This window comes from Abrus precatorius, unplaced genomic scaffold (genome assembly GCF_003935025.1).
Source record: "Abrus precatorius isolate BTA unplaced genomic scaffold, Abrus_2018 Scaffold8, whole genome shotgun sequence".
Taxonomy (NCBI): domain Eukaryota; kingdom Viridiplantae; phylum Streptophyta; class Magnoliopsida; order Fabales; family Fabaceae; genus Abrus; species Abrus precatorius.
The window spans coordinates 1,058,086-1,080,336 of record NW_020874428.1 but is presented as its reverse complement, the minus strand read 5'-3'; the positions used below and the strand labels follow the sequence as shown (position 1 = coordinate 1,080,336).

At 31.1% G+C, this 22,251-nt stretch overlaps 2 protein-coding genes and 1 non-coding gene across 3 annotated transcripts; 2 read left to right on the top strand and 1 right to left on the bottom strand.

Annotated features, from left to right (window-relative positions):
* The first annotated feature begins 1,050 nt into the window (after nucleotides 1-1,050).
* LOC113847881 lies at nucleotides 1,051-5,231 on the top strand. Its single transcript, XM_027477187.1, has 4 exons — nucleotides 1,051-1,534; nucleotides 2,442-2,979; nucleotides 3,333-3,591; nucleotides 5,046-5,231. The coding sequence occupies exons 1-4, from the start codon at nucleotides 1,116-1,118 to the stop codon at nucleotides 5,180-5,182; spliced, it is 1,353 nt and encodes a 450-aa protein (XP_027332988.1). The 5' UTR covers nucleotides 1,051-1,115; the 3' UTR covers nucleotides 5,183-5,231.
* A 1,993-nt stretch (nucleotides 5,232-7,224) lies between these two features.
* Nucleotides 7,225-7,297, top strand: TRNAR-ACG. The gene has a single exon. It is a non-coding gene; the product is annotated as a tRNA-Arg (tRNA).
* A 2,001-nt stretch (nucleotides 7,298-9,298) lies between these two features.
* Nucleotides 9,299-12,611, bottom strand: LOC113846218. The gene is made up of 2 exons (XM_027474232.1): nucleotides 12,060-12,611; nucleotides 9,299-10,003 (listed from the first exon to the last, which is right to left on the bottom strand). Exons 1-2 carry the CDS (start codon nucleotides 12,490-12,492, stop codon nucleotides 9,486-9,488), a joined length of 951 nt encoding a protein of 316 aa, XP_027330033.1. The 5' UTR covers nucleotides 12,493-12,611; the 3' UTR covers nucleotides 9,299-9,485.
* Between the last annotated feature and the right edge of the window lie 9,640 nt (nucleotides 12,612-22,251).

The following is a 22,251-nucleotide window of genomic DNA, read 5'->3' as shown; positions in this document are numbered from 1 at the left end:
ACGTCCATAAAATTCTATTTATTATTTACTTTTCTTTAATTTAAAAATAAAAAAGAGTAATGATAAAAACATACTCTCTAGTACATTCTTTACTGTTAATTAAAATTTATTAAAAATTTATTAAAATTTATTAAGCATGTTTTAATCTTTTTTTTTATAAATTAATATTTTTCTTGTATTTTTTAAATTTTTAATAAATTTTAATTAATAATAAAAAAGTATATTATTAACGTTCTTGTTGAGAAGAAAGTTTAACTATTTCAAATGCTAGCAGGCCTTTTGAATAGGGATTGACATACAAGAAAACTAAAATGGGGTTCCACATCAATGTTTGTTTCAACTTTCATCCCTCCTAAGCCATGAATAACCTTCCCTAATTTCATTAACTATCCCTCGAAGAGCTTTCTTTATTCATAAAAACAACACACACAAAAAAGTAAATTTTTCTGAATAATAATTTTGAAAAAATAATTTAAAAAATTATGAAGTATTTTTTATATGTAAGCATATGAAAAAAAATATGTGCAAATTTAAAAAAAAAATAAAAAATAATATATATATATATATATATATATATATATATATATCATGTCAAATATAATATTGAAAGTTTAGTATTCAAATAATAAACCTCATACAAAAAACAATAAAATAATTTTGATACACTCTCAATACAACAGTTTTTATGCTATCAATTAAAATTCATTATATGTTTGACCTTCAAATAGTTATTATAAAAACTTTAAATACGTACTTGTTTATTTTTAAGTTAAAAGACAAATCGCAATTTAAATACACATTTTAATTATACTCAACCTTTCACATACACTTGTTTTTTCTAAGGAATATTTACTTCTAAAAAAAGTTATATATATACATATATATCTGATATCATAGAGCTTTTATTCTTGGCTTAAAACTGAAACCTCTAGCACAAGGCAAAGTGAACACTCACGAGACAAAGCAAGGTTTCTACCTTTTCTTGTGTTTCTCCTCTTATTACTACTTCTCTTTTGAATGATACTACATCATTAACAACAAAAATAAACACAAACACAATCATTTCAACTCATTTTTCTCTCTCTCACTCAACACCCTCCATAACAAAGCCAACTATGATTAATCCTTCAACATCACCACACAATGACACAACCATTGACATTGAACCCTCAAGTAGAAGGGTGTCTTTTGCTGAGAACCACCCAAATGAAGAACAGTACCACCCCAACAATGTTCCCTTGCTCCTCCAGCCATCTTATGCAAGATCAAAGTCCATTATCTTTGATGAACTCAGAAACTTTCGCATTAGCCTCAAGTGGTGTGCACTTGACCACTCCTCATGCGTTGGAAAACTCATTTCCTACGTATCTTTCATCTTCTTCACCATCATTGTTCCCCTTCTCTCCTCTATATTTGTTCATGTTCCTGCCTCTGCCCCTGAAGATGATCCTATCTCCTTCAACAAACTTGTACAATTGCCAGAATCTGCCCTTGCCATTATTGCCTTCTTCACTCTCTCAAGTTTCTTCAGAAGGTATCAAAACACCTCATCATAAGCGTGTGTTTCTGTTGAGATTTTTGCAAAAACAGCATTTACACGTTTGAAAAACATGTTATGTAATAAAGGGTTGCATAAAATTTGTCAGATCTTCCGAAGGATAAGTCTCATTAGGATCAAATTGTATTTAGGACGTGTTTCAGTAAACAGTTTAAATATTTGCTTATTTACTAAGAGGTTAGCATATAAGTTTTATGATTATTCTTATTGAAAAAAAGTAAAAAAGCTTACAGAGTTGTAAGTTGTTTTAATTAGTTTAATCTAACTCAAAGTACCTCTAAGATGTGAAAAAATTAAATTAACTTTATGACAAACATCTCCTTAAGATAGGGTCTTTGTTTATTTTATTTGTTTAGCGTTACTCTTAATATTTGGTGGGTTTATTGCGTGATTTGTTCAGCTTATTTTGTGAAAATAATTGTTAACTTTTTTATCAGTTTATTGAAGGAAGTTTTTAAAATATAAACAATTTTTTTTTTTTTTATGTTTAAGTTACACTAAACACGGACCTTACATTTATAGTCCCTTTTAGGTACGATGCTATTCTGAGTCATTAAGGAAATAACGTTTTACATCACCATTATTAGTTATAGTTTTTGGTTAAGCTCTAAATTTAACAAAGGCTACGAGAGCAAGGTCAAGACTCCTACTTAACATCGGAAAAGATTGTTATATCCAAGTCAATTGATTCAATGGTATCAAAATAAAAGTTCAAAAATATCTTATAATTAGACTTGTTGAGAAAGTTTATAAACAATTTATGAAAATAATTTATAACTCTTTCAACTAACTTTAATAAGTTTTTTAGTATAACTTATTAAGTTGCTTCATGTCCACTTATACATTTGAAACATTCTTAAATAAGCCATCTTTGTCCATGCAGGTATGGCCTTAGGCAGCTTCTGTTCTTAGATGCTTTGCAAGAAGACACCACATATGTTAGACGAGGGTACACAAAGGAGCTTGAGAAGGCTTTTAGATACTTAGCATACATAATCCTACCCTCCTTCTTTGTGGAACTTGCACACAAAATCATATTCTTTTCAGCTGTTAAAATCTCAGCACCACATATCAGTCCTGGGTTCCCTCTTAATTCCATTGTATTTGTGTTGGTGTTGGTTTCTTGGGTTTATAGAACTGGTGTGTTTTTGTTGGTGTGTGTGCTTTTCAGGCTTACCTGTGAGCTCCAGATACTGAGGTTTCAAGGGGTTCATAAGCTCTTTGAAGGGTGTGGGTCTGAGGCAGGTGTGATATTCCAAGAGCATGTGAGGATTAGAAGACAGTTATGGGTCACAAGTCATAGGTATAGGTTCTTCATAATTGGGTGTGTGGTTACAATCACTGTTAGTCAATTGGGTGCTCTGTTGCTGGTTTTGGCTTCCAAGTCTGATAAGACATTCTTCAATTCGGGTGACCTTGTGGTAAGCTTTAATGTTCTGTTAGTAATATGTGTAGTTTGTTTTCAATTCACTTTTCAACACTCTTTGGTAACAGTGCAAAGGAGTGTAAAAGGGTTTAAATTAGTCTTTTAAAATGTGACATTGGTCATATCAATGTCTGAACATTGCTCATATACATTTAATCAATTATGTGTTCCATCAAGTCAAATTAATTTTCAGAATTCATGATATTTGGGCTAATTTGAGTGATGAAATGCATGCATGTCTCTATATTTTCAAGGATCAATTTGAAAATTACCCTTTTAATTTTAATTTGATGGCATGTATGGACAAAATAATTCCTCCGAATTGAGACATACATTTTTGTTATGCAGATATGTTCAGCTGTGCAGTTATGTGGATTCTTCATGTGCATTCTTGGCGCAGCAAGGATCACACATAGGGCTCAGGGAATAGTGTCAATTGCCACAAGATGGCACATGTTGGTGACTACTGCATCTGCTGAGTCAGAACAGTGCAAAGCTCAGGTTTCTGAAGGGCTAGCCAGTGACAGTGATTCTGATGATTCCTCCAACATACACATATCAGTAATCCCAAGACAACTTTCTTCTTTCCAAACCAGACAATCTTTAGGTGAGTTTTATCTCTACATAAATAAATTAATAGAACACATATATGTATGTGAGTTCCTAGATACACAGCCTAGTGAATATATCACTAAGGTTTCTAATTATTTAAAGTTGCAAAAGGAAAAAACTAAATACTTCAAAATTTTATTTAACTTTTAAGGTGATGCATTTTATAAAAAGGATATCTTTTAAAATTAATTTATTGTTAATAATATAATCATTACTATCAGGATTTTCTCCTGCAGATAATACTTGTAGTATAAAAAAAATTATCATTATTATCAATTCTCAATATTATAGATGAATTATTCACACCAATTATTTATATTTTAAGATTAATTGAATGAAATAGTATATTATTTAGTGATAATAAGATTAAAAATATTTTATTTAGACCAATTAAATAACCTCTAAATATATATGATATATATTTAGGAGGCATGTTATTTTATACATGCAGCTAAACTTAGTTTTCTTCTTTAGAGAAAATTGAATGTCTTTTACATGACTGTTTAAATTATGTACATAAATATTACAACAAATAAATGATTTAAATATGTTTTTAGTTGTTATAAATATAATTTAGCAGTTTAGTTTTATTTAAAAATATTTTATTTTGATTTTTATAAATTTTAAATGAACAATATACAATTTGGTTTGTGAAAGTAGGTTTTTTATTTATTTGTCTTTGAAAATTTTAATTTGTATAATTTAATCCTCTAATATGTTAATTTACACACATTTCACAGTCCTCCCTTTACAAAACTGTAAGTAAAATAAAAATAAAATGTAAGCAAAATTAATACATTTGGATATCAAATTGTACTCAATAAACTGTTAAGGACCAATTAATTCCCTAAAGTACTAAAGTGTGATAAGTTAATGCATCCGAGGACCGTTTTGTATAAAGAAACTTTTAAGGATCCAAAGTAAGCAGATATCATTTTCAAAAACCAATTTTTGTATTTACTTATTTTGAAACTTAAATTTTAAAATATTTTTTAACATTAATTAGTGATAACATCCATTTAATTATATATCCTGCATTAGTGACCATTTTTAGGTAATATTTAACACGATATATTTGATTATTAAATGGTAACAATGAAAATTTTAAAATATTAAAATTAACAACAAGAAAAGATTAAGTGTATGTTTAAGTAAATAATTTAACTAAATATATATTCAATAAAATTTATTAAATGGAGATTATAATACAGATTTAGTTATAAAATTTATTGAAATAAGACAATAAGATTTATTTTGATAAATCATATTAAAATAAACTAAAAATATGTATGAAAGATATAAATTAGTTTTACAAATGTCACAAACTCTTTTCAATGCTGCTTAAAATCCATTAAGTTTTATTTATAATAACTAAAAAAATATTTTATCTAAGGAAATAATAAAAGGAAAAAAAATGCTAAATATCTTGATTGTGTTTGATTTTTGCAGTGACATATTTACAACACAACCATGGGGGAATAACTGTGTATGGGTATTCTCTTGATCGTGGATTGCTTCATACTCTGTTTGCCTTTGAGTTTTCTTTGGTGCTTTGGATTCTGAGTAAAGTGGTTGTTTTGTCCTAACCAAATATAAAAAAGGCTTTACATTTATTAAGGAATATGTATTAATATCTCATTTGGCAATTATTATTTTTGAAATTACTTCCTATGTATGATGTTAGTAAATAAACATTTCCATATAAAAGAGAGTTATTCTACAACTTTGTAGAATTGAAACTTACTCTGCCCAATTAATTCTTTGATTTAGATGTTTTAAGAGTGAGATAAAAAAAATTTAATATAATAGAGATCAATGTAAAAAAATAAAAATAAAAAACAATTTTTTTTTTATGTTTAGTTGAATTGAAAGTAAAAAATAAATGCATCTAAAATATATATGTAAGATTATTTTAATTCTCACAACACTAAGAAATCTACTTTGCAAACATCTATTCTCCTAACTTATCTTTTTTACAAAAATTAAATTGAGTTATTTTTTTCATATTTATTTTACGGTAATTATTGTTAATAAGAAGGAAAAACAAAAATGTGATGCCATTTCAACAGATCTTCCGTACAAGTTGATTTTGCACTGGCTCTCTAAGATCTTTATTATTTATTTATAAAATATTAGTTAAAAAATAGTGCTTAAAATATATACACATATATATTTAGTTATAAAAATATTATAAATTTGTAATCAATAATAGGAGTAGTCAAAAAATTCAATTTCATAAATTCAATCCATAACCAATGTCAAATTGGTTTTAAAAATTTAGATTTATATTAAACCAGTTTTTTATTAACTATATTTGTATAACCATTTTAATATCTAAATCTATTTTCTAAAATCAGATTTATTTTTAGTTATCCAAATTCATATGTATGGAGTAACTTTATATTTTTATTTACTAAATTTTGGCGTTATATTAATTTACAAAATTTTATTGTAACTATATTTTACTATTACTATATTTTTATTAATCTTAATTCTTATAATTAAAATATTTAAAAATATTAAAATATAACAAATATTTTTAAATTAGTTACTACTGTTATTTTTATATTTATGTTTATTTTTTAATTTTTAAAATATTATAACATAAAAATTTTATTATTATTTATATTATTAATTTTTATTTTTATAGGTTTTAATTTAAATTTTTATTATAAACTCCATTTATTAAAAATAAGTTAAAAATAATAATAAATATTTTATATACTTCTATAAAATATAATATATTAATAAATATTGTTAAAATCTTTTTGAAATGAACTATTTTAATGTAACATTTGTATAATAAATTAGTTTTACCTTAAAAATATAATTCACAAATATATTGAAAATCAATTTTGCGTTAAAAATTAAATTTAAAATTAGATTTAAAATTAATTCAACGTAAAACCAAATTTGAAACTAGTTTCAACAAAAATTAAATTTAAAACCAATTTTAAACTAAATTTAAAATTTAAAACTTTTTGAACCGATTAAAAAAATTAAATAAAATAGTTTAAAATTTAACTCATATAATTAATTTGTGTGATGGATAGATGATATAAAGTATAATATATCTAAATATTTATTATTTTAATAAAATATAAAATTAAAAAATATTATTAAGAAATTAAAATATATGCAAATACTTTCTTAACATATATTGTTAATGTAATGGGTTAGAATACTATTTATATTCATATTTTATCTTTAATAAATGTTGATACTTAATAAATATATATATATATATATATATATAATGTTATATTATTTATTTAAATATTTAAATATAATAATTTAATAATAATTAAAAAATAATTATGGTATATTTTTACCATATGTAAAAACAGTTTAAAACTAATTTTAAACTAAATTCAAATTTTAAAACTAATTTTAAACTAAATTCAAATTTTAAAACTAATTTTAAACCGATTTTAAAAAAATTAAAATGAATTGATTTATAATCCAATCTATATAATTAAATTTTAAATAGATTTAGATTGATTTTTTTTAAAAATTCAATCCACGAACACACGTAATCAATAATTATAATTCTGCATTTCATCTTTGAAAAGTGAGGATTTACTATAAAAATTATTGTAGGTAAGATTAAATAAAATAAAGTAAAAGTGACTTCATGGCCCAATGGATAAGGCGCTTGTCTACGGAACCAGAGATTCTGGGTTCGAACCCCGGTGAAGTCGTTTACTTGATTTTTAGGCTTTTTTACTTGCCTCATCAAAGCCAATTGCATTTTTCCTAACTAACAATAATTTGTTCCTTAATATATGTAAAGTTTTGCAATTACAATTTTAAACTTTCAAATAATTTGAAGAACTAGAAAAATGGGTCTTAATCTTTTGTGATGAAAATAAAATAAATGTACATGTTAAAATTTTTAAACATGCAATAGATCATTATATCTATATTGCTCAAGTTAAATGAGACTTAAACGAAAAATATATCTTTGAAATTTTCACATAAGTAATAGATTATTTTACATTCTAATTAAGTAAAAATTACACATCATGTGAATATATATTCAATAATACGTTATATTGAAATTTAATCATATATACTATTTTTAAATTTATAATTTTTATAAATACATTCAATCTGTTTAATTTTTCAAAATAGAGAATAATTTAACAAAGTGTGTAAAAAAGGTCATATTTTTAAAAGAAAAAATGATACGACTAAACAATGCTTCCATGTGAATTAAGTACTGTATTAAATAACTTCTATTTAATGTAATAAGTATGAAATTGTCTACTTGAAAGCATTAAAATTTTCAGAAATTAATAATTTGGATTAGAAATTCATAATAACAGTTTTAAAATAAAAATAAATACAAATAAAATTAATAATTTTCGTTAAAAATTACTTTATTTTTACTATATGTACACAAATATATCGTTGATAATATTGCCTATAATTTTGTATTTTGAATATTACGTATACTACAATTTTATTATTATACTATTAAATATATTTTTTATGGTTAATAAATCTTAATTATACAATTAGTAAATTTACATTAAATTGATCTATTATTAATATCTATCATAATTTTTTTTGTGTGTCTTTATCTATCTTCATTAGATCAATTACAATGAAAAATCTCTTCATTTTAATTTATATTCTTACTTGTAGATCATTCGGATGCCTTTCATACATACCAATTGGCTTCAAATACAACAGACTTAACATAGCTTATCTCAATTCTTTATGTTATAATTTATTGAGACATGAAGTGATAGTTATCCATATGTTAAGCAATTATCAATTTGTTAGATATAGTACTTTTGTTCAACTTTATTAAATCATTATTATATATAAAAGTCAATAATTTTAATAATATTTTCATATTTTATATTATATTTCAACAATATTTACTTTTAGATGATATATTTTTTTGTTTGTAACAGTCAATTTATCACTCATGCATCAACACAGGTCATACTAGTAAGTATAATAAAAAAAAACAATATTTAACGTGGAAAACTTTCTAATATGAAGAAAAAATATAACATAAACTCTAAGAAATATTTTATTATATCAAAAAATAATTATAATATCATTTTCGATTTCTCCTCACAAAAAGTACAAAATATAGTATTTTCTAATTTGACTCGTTCGTATTCAAATACTATACATTTTACAATACTAACGAGTTACAGAGATGTTACGCAACTCGGGGCATTTTTCTCACACTCTGGAATATACTCTATTTTTCTCTAGTTTCAAGAAATTTTGACTTTTTTTCTTTTTGTTGTTGAAAAGCTTTGTTTTACTTCGACTCCATTGTTTCCAAAATCAGTATTCACAAGATAAAAAGTGATGTAAGCAAATGATTGACACGTTTTAAAGTTAAGACACCGTAACTATGCAATCCCACTTGGGATACAAGCCTTGCACCTTCCCTCCCTAAGTTTTAAATGGTGACGAAACATTTTAACCCACAGATTCAATGCTTGGCTGAACCCCACTTGGGATAGAAAGATACGTATGTTATACGTATCAACTGGATGCCACAAATGGAAGCTAACACAAACTAAAAATGTGCGCACCGTTCCCTATTATTTTTTGTGGAAAAACAACACCTTTAAAGTGGGTCACAATCTTCACTTCATTTTAACCTCAACATTGGAAATTTGTAATCAACCTTTTCTATATTTTGAGCAGTTCCACACACACCAAAACAAAAAAAGGTAAAGTGATGGTTATTATCTATAGTAGGCAAAAAAGCCTTGTTAAGCTGTAATAATTTACTTTCACACAAGAATAAGCAGGGAGCGGACACAAGTACAAAAAACACGGCATTCTCCCATGCTGCATTCATTCACGAAGAAGGATAGAAAATAATTATAAAAAGAACATTCTAAGGTTTATTTACACTCTTTGGAGAAGATCACATAGTTGCTTAAGGGTGTTAGAGAAATCTCCCAGGCTTGCTATGAGCTTGTCCCCTTGGCACCTGGTAAATTCAGTATGGTAATCCTCTACATTCTGTGAGCCAGCTCCCTTATAATCTGCCGCTGATTCAGTAGCAATTGCTTGAATCTCTTCTGCTAACTCTTGCAATTTCAGAGTCATTGTTTCCTCATTTTCTTCTCTGCTGATTGTTAACTTTTCTACACCGATCAGCTTTGACCCTTCGATATTATGGTTTTCATGAAGCTCTACTTCGCCAAGATTCTTTGGTGATATCAATGGGTGCTTTAGAAGCTTTTCTGCAGTACATTTCATCTTTGGTTTTGATTCCAGAAAGTCTTTCAAAAATTCTTCATCCGAATTATTCTCATTCCCTTCATCATGGCTTTCCTCAGGCTCTTGTTCAAAACATTTATTAAGCTTCTGCACTCGGTGTCTCTCAGATCTGCTTCGTTGCCTTTTTCGTTTGCACCCTCCTAATCATTAAATCCATCAGTCGAACATTTCCAAGCAGTAAAGAGACAATGACATACAGGTTACATGGTGATGCTCCAAATGGGTTAAAACAACTTAGTTTCATTCATTTCCTAAATAATTATATTAGAATTATATCTTGCTGCTAAAAATTTTGCATGCTATCATTTAATTTTCACGATTCAAGAACAGATTAAGTAAATTTGGCATCAAGATTGACAAATTGAATATTACTATGCTTACCGTTTTAAACTGCAATCATTGAAATATTACACTTATTAAACTGCCTTACCGTGGTTCACCATTTGGCAACAAGTTATCAATGTTTTAATGTTGAAATTATTATTGTTAAAAATAATGCCCAAGTACATTTTGTATGCTCCAGTCAGAGTTTTCTTCTCAACTAGCTCTGACTGTGTTCTAAGGAAAAAAGAACCAAACTCACTGTTAACTAATAAAGATCCAATTTTAGATATCAAGACTCTGGCCTTGTATCTATCCAATAAAAGTTCATTTATATCTTCCAATTATCTAGCCGCCCTATATATCTTCCAATTATCTAGCCGCCCTACTCTTTTTTGAAGGAAAAAAAAGAAGGGAATAACTACCCCACTAACTACAACTTTCTGCTTATCAATGTAAGGTGAGAAAACATTAAACACCAAATGTAGATTTGAAATTATATTAGTATACACAAGGCTATTGATTCATTTGTTGTAGAATATCTATAAAAAGGGTATCTGAAGATTCCTTAGGACTGGTTTCCATATTTTATAATATTACACTATTCATTTCCTTATTTAAGAATAGAATACCTAGGGGTTAATGTGTTGCAATTTGTAACATGTCATTAACACCATATACCATTATTTTATTTCATTATCCAGAGTTTGTTCTCTTTCTTCCTCATCTTCTACCTACATACCTATAACATCAACAATTTCCTTACAGTTCCCATTATTCATACATATTCTGTCTAAATAAGTTTTGTAATATAGAATCCCCTCAATTTCTTTTCATGAATTTTTAGTCATTAATGAGGGTCTCAATTCAACCCAAGGGCCCTAAGCCTACTTCCACCAACATAAACCCTAAACTTTCATATATCCCCCAATTCATTAAACAGTTACACAAATAATAGGCTCCCCCATTATTTTTTTTTAATAATCACCATTCAGCAACACTATCATCTGGCAAATATGTGCGCCCTTTAGAACTTGGGAATACATTTAAGCTTTAGCCTAAACTAACCAAATATTAGGTTAACAAAAACAACTCATTCTATAGTCTATACTAACCAAATATCAGGTATATACAACTAAGTTGTATGAATGCTTAGTGGGAAGCCACCCATTCTATGCTAACACAAACAACTCACCTAGATTTATCACCACAAAGACAAAAACAAGTTCAACTGGGTGATCCTACTATGATCATAAGTTCTTGCTATCGGCCAAGGTACAAAGCATAATTTCCACATTTCACTGCTCTATGTATAAATGCATTGAATAAGACTATTTCATCAATCACCGTAATTGATTGTAGCTTATAGTTCCCATAAGCTCTTTTGAGCTTATTTCAATAAGCTTATATATGACTTATCAAAATAAGCACTTTTCAACTTACCCAAAGAAGTTTTGTACTCAAATTTTTAAAATTCTTCCTATAATAAAAAGTGATCATTGAATAAGCACTTAATTAAGCATTATTCCGTAATGCACCCAATAAGTTCATATTATGTGCCCTCACGCCGACATAAAAAAAACCAGTTTATCTTTGAGAAACGAAAAATAGTAATTTCGATATTTCATGGACTAATGTAGTCAACACAAAATCTTTCCTCACTTCATAACACAGGTTGGTTCAAAGTCACCTCTTCTACATACCAAAAAGAGTAATAGTCCCTCATTAGTTCCGAATTTACAAAATCATCACTGTAGCAATTAAAATTATCAAAACATGCCACTTTATTTAAATAACAAAAATAAAAATATGACCGACATTTAGTAATTTCAAAGAGCAAACTAACATTTCGTAACACAGCGAAACGGTACGTACCGATTTCGACGGTGGCATCACGCGCCTCGTTCCCTGCTTCGGTGTCGCTTTCAGGATCAACCTCGCCTCGCTCTTCACGCGATTTGACAACCCGCTCAATCGCCCTAAACAATTCGGCGTCAAAATTGGTTGGCAACCTAAACTTGTTGTCGCGGCGCGTGGTTTCCCTGAACCTGTCGTAGTCAGAGAGCAGCGCATGCCACTTTCGGCGACACTGAGCCAAGTTCCGAGGAACGTCCAAGGCGGCGCAGTTATCGGCAATGATGTTCCAGCGTTGGTACGAGGATAGGGTTATGGAACAGTCGGCTTCCACCGCCGCCACTTCGTTCACCAGAATCAGCGATTCCGTTATGCTCCAATCTGGAGCCGCTTGAGACCGCGTGCGTCGAGTGCCTGAAACGACGTCGTTTCTGCCATCGTCGTTTTGCCTCATCTTCGCCTCAGTTAGATGCGGGAAGCTCCACCAGAAAGAGCAGCATTGTTGCCGCAACCTTGTCCAAAACCCTTTTTCCAATTCTTGCTGAAACGTCGACGTATCGTCAAACCACTAGCCTTTTAATACTTCAGAAATGTTTGTACCATTTTTTTTTTCTATACTTTAGACAACAAGTATGGTAGGACTACTAATGTTTGTATCACTTTCTAGTATTATCTTTTCTAACACAATTATTAAAATGTGTGAAAAAAATTATTAACTCAAAAATAAAAATTGTTAAATAAAAAGTGAAGTTTATGTAATTTTTAATAAATTTTAGTGTGTTAAAAAAAATATGTTTAAAAGTGTATTTCTAGCAAATTTTTGAAAGTTACTGATTTATTTAAAAAATTAAACACTTTTTCTTATAAATTTATCATGTTTTAAAAATTATTTTCATTTAAAAATAAATTAATTATAAAAATGTGTTAATAAGTGCTATTAATATTTCTCTATTAATATTATTATTTTTAAAATGAAGATTCGTGGTTAAAAGAAATAAGTCTAAAGCAATTTCACAGGGCCATGATTCCTTGGTCCAATTAGATACTGATTTGTAAATAGATAGCTATTGAAATTTTATGGTAGTTTCTAGAAATAGTGAGCTGTAATCATAGGTTGTAAATATCCTTTCTTGTAAAGAAATTGGTATTATTTTGATCTTATCCTAATTATGATCAATTGTATATATATATATATATCTCATTGCTTTCATCATACATTGAGAGAGAGAATTATTCCCTATCAGTGTTATATTTTGTTCCTCCTCTGTCTTTTATCGTTTTATGGTATCAGAGCTCCTCCTAGAGCTCTGCCCTTTGCAAATATTTTCTTCACCTCCCAACAGTCCAAAGAATACTCCAAAGAAGGATGATGATTCTGGTTTTGGTCCAAAGAATACTCATCAAGATCTAACTCTCAATCCTTCCAGTCCTTATTTTATACATCCCAGCGAAGGACCTACCTCTGTTGCTATTGTTCCAGTCCTTGATGGAACAAATTATCATTCCTGGTCTTGTGCCATTCGAATGGCTTTGATATCCAAGAACAAAATGGCTTTTTTGGTTGGCTCCATTCCAGTTCCATCTGCAACTGATCCACTTCATTCCGCTTGGGAAAGATGTAATAAATTGATTATGTCTTTGCTCTTAAACTTCATTTCTCCTTCCATTGCTCAAAGTGTGATTTTCCTCAAGTGTGCCACAGACATTTGGAATGATCTCCATGAGCGATTTTCTTAAGAAGATCTTCTTCGTATAGCTGAGCTCTAGGAAGAAATTTACGGGCTATCTCAAAACAACCGTTGTGTCTCTGATTTTTACACGGCTCTAAAGACTCTGTGGGAAGAACTTGATAATTACTGCCCATTTCCCTATTGCTCCTGTGAGACTAAGAAGTATCACCAACAGGATTTCATCATTAGATTTCTCATTAGACTCGATGAACGATTCTTTGTAGTTCGTTCTCAAATCCTTCTCATGGATACACTTCCAGCCATCAACAGGGTATTCTCTATGATAGTGCAACAAGAACGACAACTTCAAGATGTACCTCCTCCTTCTGCAAAGCCCAACACCTTCATCAACGTTGCTGCTCATCCTTACCCAGTGAAAGGTTGTGGCAGTGGTGGTGGTTCGTCGAATAAATCTGGCTCCACTAAGCAGTGTGCATACTGCAATCGTCCTAGACATACGATCGATGTTTGCTGGGAGAAACATGGCTACCCACCTGGCCATCCAAAATATCCTGGTCGTCCACGATTCAACAGTCGCGATTCTTCTTTCATGTTGTCTCCTCTCAAAACCCTATCACTCTTACTCAGGCCCAATATCAATCTCTCATGGCCTTGATCCAGCCACAACAACAAATTAAAAACTCCTCAGATGCTATTGGGCCCAACTCAGTCAATCAGTCCAACAGGGCTAATCTCAGTCAAATAAGCCCAAATCACCAAAAACGTCCTTTTGAGTTAAGTGGTAGCAAATTTGTTTTCTGCACCACACATCCACACACGACACAAATGCTTTTTCACAAATTCACATTCAGTGCCCTGGATCATAGATTCAAGAGCAACTGACCATATTTCTTCATCTTTGCATTATTTTTCTAACTATTCAAAAATAAAACCCATTCAAATTAACTTACCTAATCAAACTGTTGTCACAACCCATTTTTCTGGAAGTGTCCATTTTTCTCAAAACTTTGTGATTCACTATGTTCTTTTTGTCCCTGAATTCAGTTTCAATTTATTGTCAATATCTAAATTAATTACTTCCTTTAAATATATTCCCATATTTTATGATTTTTTTTGCACTATACAGGATAGGAATACGCTACAGATGATTGGTTTAGCTAATCTAAAACAAGGCCTCTATAACCTGGAAATTAATCAACAAGCCAAAGCCTTCAACCCAACCATATCCTCAATTAATAATAGAACTGTCTACACCACCTCATCCTCAAAGTTTTGGCATTATAGATTAGGTCATCTTTCCAAGAATCGTCTCAATATGTTACACGAACAATTTTCTTTTATTCCTACACAGTAATGAAAATTGTGACATCTGTCATTTTGCTAAACAAAAAAAAATAAAAAATCTTATTGTCCAAGTAATAGTAGAGCTTCTAAAGTTTTTGATTTAATTCACATGATATTTGGGGGCCATTTTCAATACCTTCTATTCATGGTGAAAAATATTTTCTCACTATAGTAGATGATTATAGCAGATATACTTGGATAGTCTTGCTAAAATCAAAATCTGAGGTTAAAATCTATGTCCAAAATTTCATTGCCTTGGTAGAAAATCAATTTGATTCAAAAATAAAATGTGTGCGTTCTAACAATGGTCCTGAATTTTTTCTTAAAGATTTGTTTTCTTCGAAGGGGATCATCCATCAAACAAGTTGTATTTATACCCCTCAACAAAATGGATGAGTTGAACGTAAACACCAACATATTCTTAACATTGCTCGTGCCCTTATTTTCCAATCTCAAATTCCTCAAAAATACTGGTCTTTCGCTATAAAACACTCGGTTTATCTTATCAATCGTGTCCCATCTCCAGTCATTAATAAACAAACACCTTATGAGCTTTTTCACAAGCACAAACTCGATTTTTCAATGCTCAAAGTGTTTGGTTCTTTGTGTTTTGCATCCACATATGGGTCACGACAAAAATTTGATCCTAGATCAAAAGAGGGTGTTTTTCTTAGATTTCAGATAGGAACAAAAGGTTACATAATTTTAGATTTTGATACAAAAGAAATATTCATATCTAGAAATGTAATGTTTTATGAGACAATTTTCCCTTTTGTTCAGATTAAGAATAATTTTAATAATACACAAGAGTCCTTTTCTATAATGCCAAAGAGCCCTCAAGTAATAGAAGATGGCCCAATAATTGAGCCCAATCAGGAATTTTCTGCATTTTACACCACCCAACAACCCAATACTCATCTACCAACGACACAATCACAAGAAACCCTAACACCAGTGTCATCTTCTTCGTCCTCACCATCACAAATGCATGAGTCCACCATTGATTCTCCTTCTCTCTCACCACAATCTCAATCTCCCATTATTCAACTGCCTGTTACCATTCGTCATTCCACTCGCCCACGTAAACCCAATGTGCGTCTTACAGATTATATCTACTCTATTGAGACTCAATCAAACCAATCATCATCAGCGTGTCTCTATCCTATTCAATCTGCCTTATCCAATATATCTGAGTCTACGCGTCACTACATAATGAATTTGTCCTCTAAGATGGAGCCCCGTAGTTATCAAGAAGCAATCTTGCAACAGTGTTGAAAGAGGCCATGAGGGACGAAATTGAGGCTCTGAAACAGAATGATACATGGGTTATTGTTGAAACACCCAAGAATGTGAAGCCAATTAGGTGTAAATGGGTATACAAGATAAAGAAGAAACTGGATGGGAGCGTCGAAAGGTACAAAACTAGGTTAGTTGCAAAGGAGTATTCATAAATCGAAGGTATCGATTTTTCTGAAACCTTTTCTCCTGTTGTTAAAATGGCCATCATTCGGGTCATCATGGCATTAGCATCCATCAACAAATGGGAAATTCAGCAAATGGATGTCAGCAATGCGTTTCTTCATGGGGATCTCGATAAGAAGGTCTTCATACAAATCCCTCCAGGTCTGCACGGTCATGGGTCATCTCAGTGTTGCAAACTGACGAAGTCTTTATACGGGCTCAAGCAAGCCAGCCGCAAATGGTATGAGAAACTCTCTAAAATATTAATTTCTTCTAGTTTTAAACAAGCTCATGCAGACCACAGTTTGTTTGTGAAATATAATGGTGGTAAGTTTACAACATTATTGATCTATGTGAATGACATAGTAATTACTAGAAACTCAAATTCTAAAATAGCCCAAATTAAACATATTCTTCATTCTAATTTTCGTGTGAGATTTAGGAAAGTTAAAATATTTTCTTGGTCTGGAAGTGAATCATTCTGACAAGGGAATTTATGTTTCACAACGAAAGTATTGTCTTGAATTACTTGCTGATTCTGGAATGCTGGGGTGTAAGCCAAATACTACACCTATGGATAGCTCATTAAGACTTCGTTAAGAAGATTCTAGCGCTTTACTTGATGATTCGATGCAGTACAGACGGCTTGTTGGTCGTTTAATTTATCTCACCACAACAAGGCCAGATATAGCATTTGCAACTCAACAACTTAGCCAATTCATGACTTGTCCAACAAAGTCACATCTTGGTGCTGCTAGAAGAGTTTTAAGATATCTTAAGAGTTGCCCGAACAAAGGTCTTTTATTCAAGAGAGATTCATTATCCCATCTCGTTGGTTTTAGTGATGTCGATTGGGCAACTTATATTGACACTAGACGCTCGATTACAGGATACTGTTTCTTCCTTGGGAATTCCTTGGTATCATGGAAAGCCAAGAAACAAAGCACAGTGTTTCGGTCATTGTCGGAAGCAGAGTATAGAGCTCTAGCCACTAGCACTTGTGAGTTGCAATGGCTATCATATTTGCTTACTAATTTACAAGTTAATTGCTCCAAGTCTGCAGTATTATATTGTGACAATCAAAGTGCTCTCCATATCGCTGCAAACCCAGTTTTTCATGAACGCACAAAGCACTTGGAAATCGACTATCACATTGTCCGTGAGAAGCTTCAAGCCAGTTTGATGAAGCTGCTTCCTGTCCCTTCTTGTCATCAACTTGCGGACATGTTCACTGAGGCTTTGTCTCCTCAATCTTTTCGCTCTAATGTATCCAAGCTGGAATTAGTAGAATTCTACCCACCTCCAGCTTATGGGGGGTTAACAGAAATAAGTCCAAAGCAATCTCACAGGGCCCATGATTCCTTGGTCCAATCAGATGCTGATTTGTAAATAGATAGCTATTGAAATTCTATGGTAGTTTCTAGAAATAGTGAGCTATAATCATAGGGTGTAAATATTCTAATTATGATCAACTATATATGGATGACTGGACCATCCCAGTCATTCCTCAGGATACATTATATGTGCCTGAAGATCAACCCAAGAAGAATAGTTCTGATTACATCATCAAGACTGTTGAAAACAATATCCCTTTAGGAAAAGGAATAGGAGAAGAATTTCATCTCCTGTCCAAATCCTCTCTCAATGGCCATAAAAGAAAATACAAATACCTTCACATAAGATGTGTTCAGGTTGCAATCAAACCTTTGATAGACATAGGCATAGATGCTGCTGTCTTAATTTGTCTAAGAGACATTCGTCATAATAAGTTTAATGATTCTCTTATAGGAACAGTTGAAACCAGTCTCGGTCAAGGTCCGATTTATTTTAACTGTTTTCCCAACAAGACTGTGAGTCTCATGGATGAACACATCCTAGACTCTTTGTTTCTCAATATTTGCTTTCATGGGTTAGACATGAAAGAGGGATCTATTCCCGCAGCCCTTATCTATAGGATTCAGTATAAAGTCATGAACTCTTGTGCTTTTAAAGTCCTTCTTAAACCCCAAAAAGGAGAGACTACTTTGTTTATCACTGATATGACAAAGGCCAATGTTTCTCTACCTAGAATCATCAAATGGGATGAGGTTACTCTCCCAGAAAAATGGGTTATGGATAAAGCCTCACCCAGTGTTCCTCGACCTGCTCCTCAAATACAAGATATTTCGCAGGATAATTCTGGAAAGGTTGAAATAACCTTTGATAGGAGAAACTCTTTCTCCTCTAGGATCGATGCTTACAGTAATCGATCTGACTTTGCCTCTGCTAGAAGATCTTTTTCTTCTAGATCTTATATTAGACCTGATATTCCCAGGTCTGTTAATCATGACCCCTCTCTAAATCTTCAGAGTTTAGACACTTCTTCTAGGATTCCTAGAAATGTTTATCAGACTTCTGAAAAAGAAGATGAAAATCAGAGTATCCAATCTCCAACCTACTCTTCCTTAAATGAGTCTTATGATGTTATCTCATAAATTCATTATTGATAAGGAATCCCTTAGGAAAGATTTCTACTCTGAGGATTGAAAACCTCAAAGAGAGTGGTTCTTTCAGAAACATAGGGGAAAAGACAGGTCTGATATCCAAGAAAAATTCTACCAATTTCTCGAAAAAGTCAAACAAAACATCCCATTCTTTGACTGGTATCATGCTTATACCATTCATAATAATATAGATTATCCTTGGCAAGAGGATGTTATCAGTACCTCCTCTGCTAATGTCATATCTTGGCAGATCAAAGACGGACAAATAGTTCAAAGTGAACTGCCACCCACATCTCAATACCAATTACCCAATTTGAAAGACAAAGGCGGTAACCCTGTTACTGCTACTCCTTTCAAATCTAAAAACCCAGAAGAATCTATCACTCCTAATGATATTCAAGGCCTCATGGAACAGGCCAATTATACCAATAAGTACGTTCAGGTTTTAGGAAAAAAATCTCTATTAATCCTGTCAAACCTAAAATTGAAGAAATAGCTTCTTCATCCTCTCAACCTCAATTAGAAAAACCATTGTTTAAACCTTTTAAGATTAGTGCCAAGGCTAAACAAAAATCTTAGAACTCAGACAAAAAGAGAAAACCAGAGTGAACGAGGATAACCAGAATGAGTTACTTAGTAAAATTACTAGCCTCTTTACTACCATTCCTGACACTCCTCAACCCTCTGAAGAATCTAGTGCTAAACCCAGAACTAGGTCTCTTACCAAAACAGTCAATACCATTTCCAAAGCTGATTCAGAACATTATTCTGAAACAGATTCTGTTTTAGCTATCAATCCAATTAACAATTGAAAAAATTCTTCCAAACTTTATTATAATAGAGCTACCGCTCCTGATCTTATTTTAGAAGAAAAATAAGATTTTATTCAAAGTTTCAATTCTAATGATATTTACATTTGGAATATCGATGGATTATCTGAATATAATATCATTGCCAAACTCCAAAATATGTCGGTTGTCGCCATGGGCTATTTTACTAATCAAAATATGCCTGAAGACACTATTGTCTATATTCTTGTTGCTGGTTTTACTGGTCAACTTAAAGGTTGGTGGGATAATTATCTCACTGAAGCTGATAGAGAAAACATCCTCTCTGCAGTTAAAATTGATGATAAAGGGAAAACTATTGTCAGTGACAATAAGCGTCTCCCTGATGCAGTGTATACATTGTTATATACAATATCCCAACATTTCCTGGGTGATCCTTCTCTTTGGAGAGAAAGATCTGGCTCTTTCAAACCTCAAATGTGATTCCTTAGAACATTTTAAATGGTATAAAGATACCTTTATGTCTAGGGTCCTAACCAGAGAAGATTGTAACCAAGCCTACTGGAAAGAAAAATACCTAGATGGGCTTCCCAAAGCTTTCGGAGATCTTATTAGAAGTAAACTTCAAGGTCGTTCTCCTACTGGAGAAATCAATTATAATAGTTATGATTATGATCAGCTTACTGCTATCATTATTCATAACGGTATTAAAGCTTGCCAGAAAGATAAACTTCAGAAGCAGCTTGCCAAAGAAAAAGCCTTGAGCAAGAAAGAATTAGGATCTTTTTGCGAGCAATTTGGCCTTCCATCTTGCTCTCCCAAAAAGAAGAAACATGCCCCTAAGAAAGAGGCTGTTGAACCTTACAAAAAGCCTTACAAACGTAGGTACAATAGAAAACCTAATCCCAAGAAACAAGGGGATAATGTCATCCCCACCAACATTCCCAAAAAACCCAGAACAGGCGTAACCTGTTACAATTGTGGTAAACCTGGCCATATTAGTAAATACTGCAGGTTAAAGAAGAAGATTAGTAGCCTTAATCTAAAGCCTTCTATAGAAGACCAGATTAACAATCTCCTTACTGATACCTCTGATAAAGATTCTGTTAAAGAATCTGAGGAAGATGTCAACCAAATTCAAAATGATGACCATATTTCCTCTTCTGATAGTGATGATACTCCAGAAATTAATGTTTTGACAAAAGAGCAAGATCTTCTTTTTGAAGCAATAAGTTCCATTTCGGATCCTCAAGATAGAAAAGAATTTTTAAATAAATTTAAAGAAGTTTTAGAAAATAAACCTAAACCTAAAGAATATTTTACTTCAAATAAATTTGACATTACAAATATTTTCAAAAGATTAGAAAAGAATTCCAGCATTAAACCAACCACTATTCAAGATCTCCAGATTGAGATAAATAATCTCAAAAAAGAGATCAAAGAGATCAAAGAGATCAAAGATCAACAACAAATTCATCAAGTTATTCTTTCTCAGTTAGATGATGAATCTGATATTGAGAAAGTAGAACTTCCTGAAGATAATGATTCTGTGAAGGTTGATTCTGATAATCTAGAAAAAACCTTTATGTGTTTGATCAACAAGGTCAAAATACAAAAATTTTATATTAACATCAGAATCGTTATTGATGATTTTGTTCTTGATACCTTAGCCCTCTTTGATACAGGTGCCGATTCAAATTGTATTTTAGAAGGATTAATTCCTACAAAGTATTTTGAAAAAACTTCTGAAAAACTCAGCACTGCTAGTGGTTCGAAGCTTAAAATTAATTACAAGCTTTCTAAAGCCGTGATTGAAAATCAAGGGCTTAAGATAGAAACAAACTTTCTTCTTGTAAAAAATTTAAAAAATGAAGTTATTCTGGGAACACCTTTTATAAAAGCCATTTTCCCTATACAAATTTCGAAAGATGGTATTTCCACTCGTCATTTAGGAAAACAAATAACTTTCAAATTTTCTAACAAACCATTTACAAAAAATACTAATTCTATTCAAAACAAAATTAATCAAATTAATTTTCTAAAAGAAGAAGTTTCTTTTACCAACATTGAAAAACAATTACAAAATCCTTCGCTTCAAAAGAAAATCTAATCCCTTTTAAGTAACATCCAAACTTCCATATGTTCTGACCTACCCAGCGCCTTCTGGAATAGGAAAAAACATATTGTTAGTCTTCCTTTTGAGTCAGGTTTTAAGGATAGCCAAATTCCCACTAAGGCCAGACCTATCCAGATGAATGAAGAACTCCTTCATTATTGTCAGAAAGAGATTAAAGATCTCTTAGACAAAAAACTTATTAGGAAAAGTAAGAGTCCTTGGTCTTGCTCCGCCTTTTATGTTAATAAACCGGCAGAGATTGAGAGAGGTACTCTCAGACTTGTTATTAATTACAAACCCCTTAATCAAGCCCTTCAGTGGATTAGGCAT

Coding starts and splice junctions, on each gene's coding strand:
- LOC113847881 (XM_027477187.1), top strand. CDS start 1,116: ATGATTAATCCTTCAACATCACCACACAATGACACAACCATTGACATT. Junction 2,980..3,332: donor TCAATTCGGGTGACCTTGTG/GTAAGCTTTAAT, acceptor TTTGTTATGCAG/ATATGTTCAGCTGTGCAGTT. Junction 3,592..5,045: donor CCAAACCAGACAATCTTTAG/GTGAGTTTTATC, acceptor TGATTTTTGCAG/TGACATATTTACAACACAAC.
- LOC113846218 (XM_027474232.1), bottom strand. CDS start 12,492: ATGAGGCAAAACGACGATGGCAGAAACGACGTCGTTTCAGGCACTCGA. Junction 10,004..12,059: donor TGATGCCACCGTCGAAATCG/GTACGTACCGTT, acceptor TTTAATGATTAG/GAGGGTGCAAACGAAAAAGG.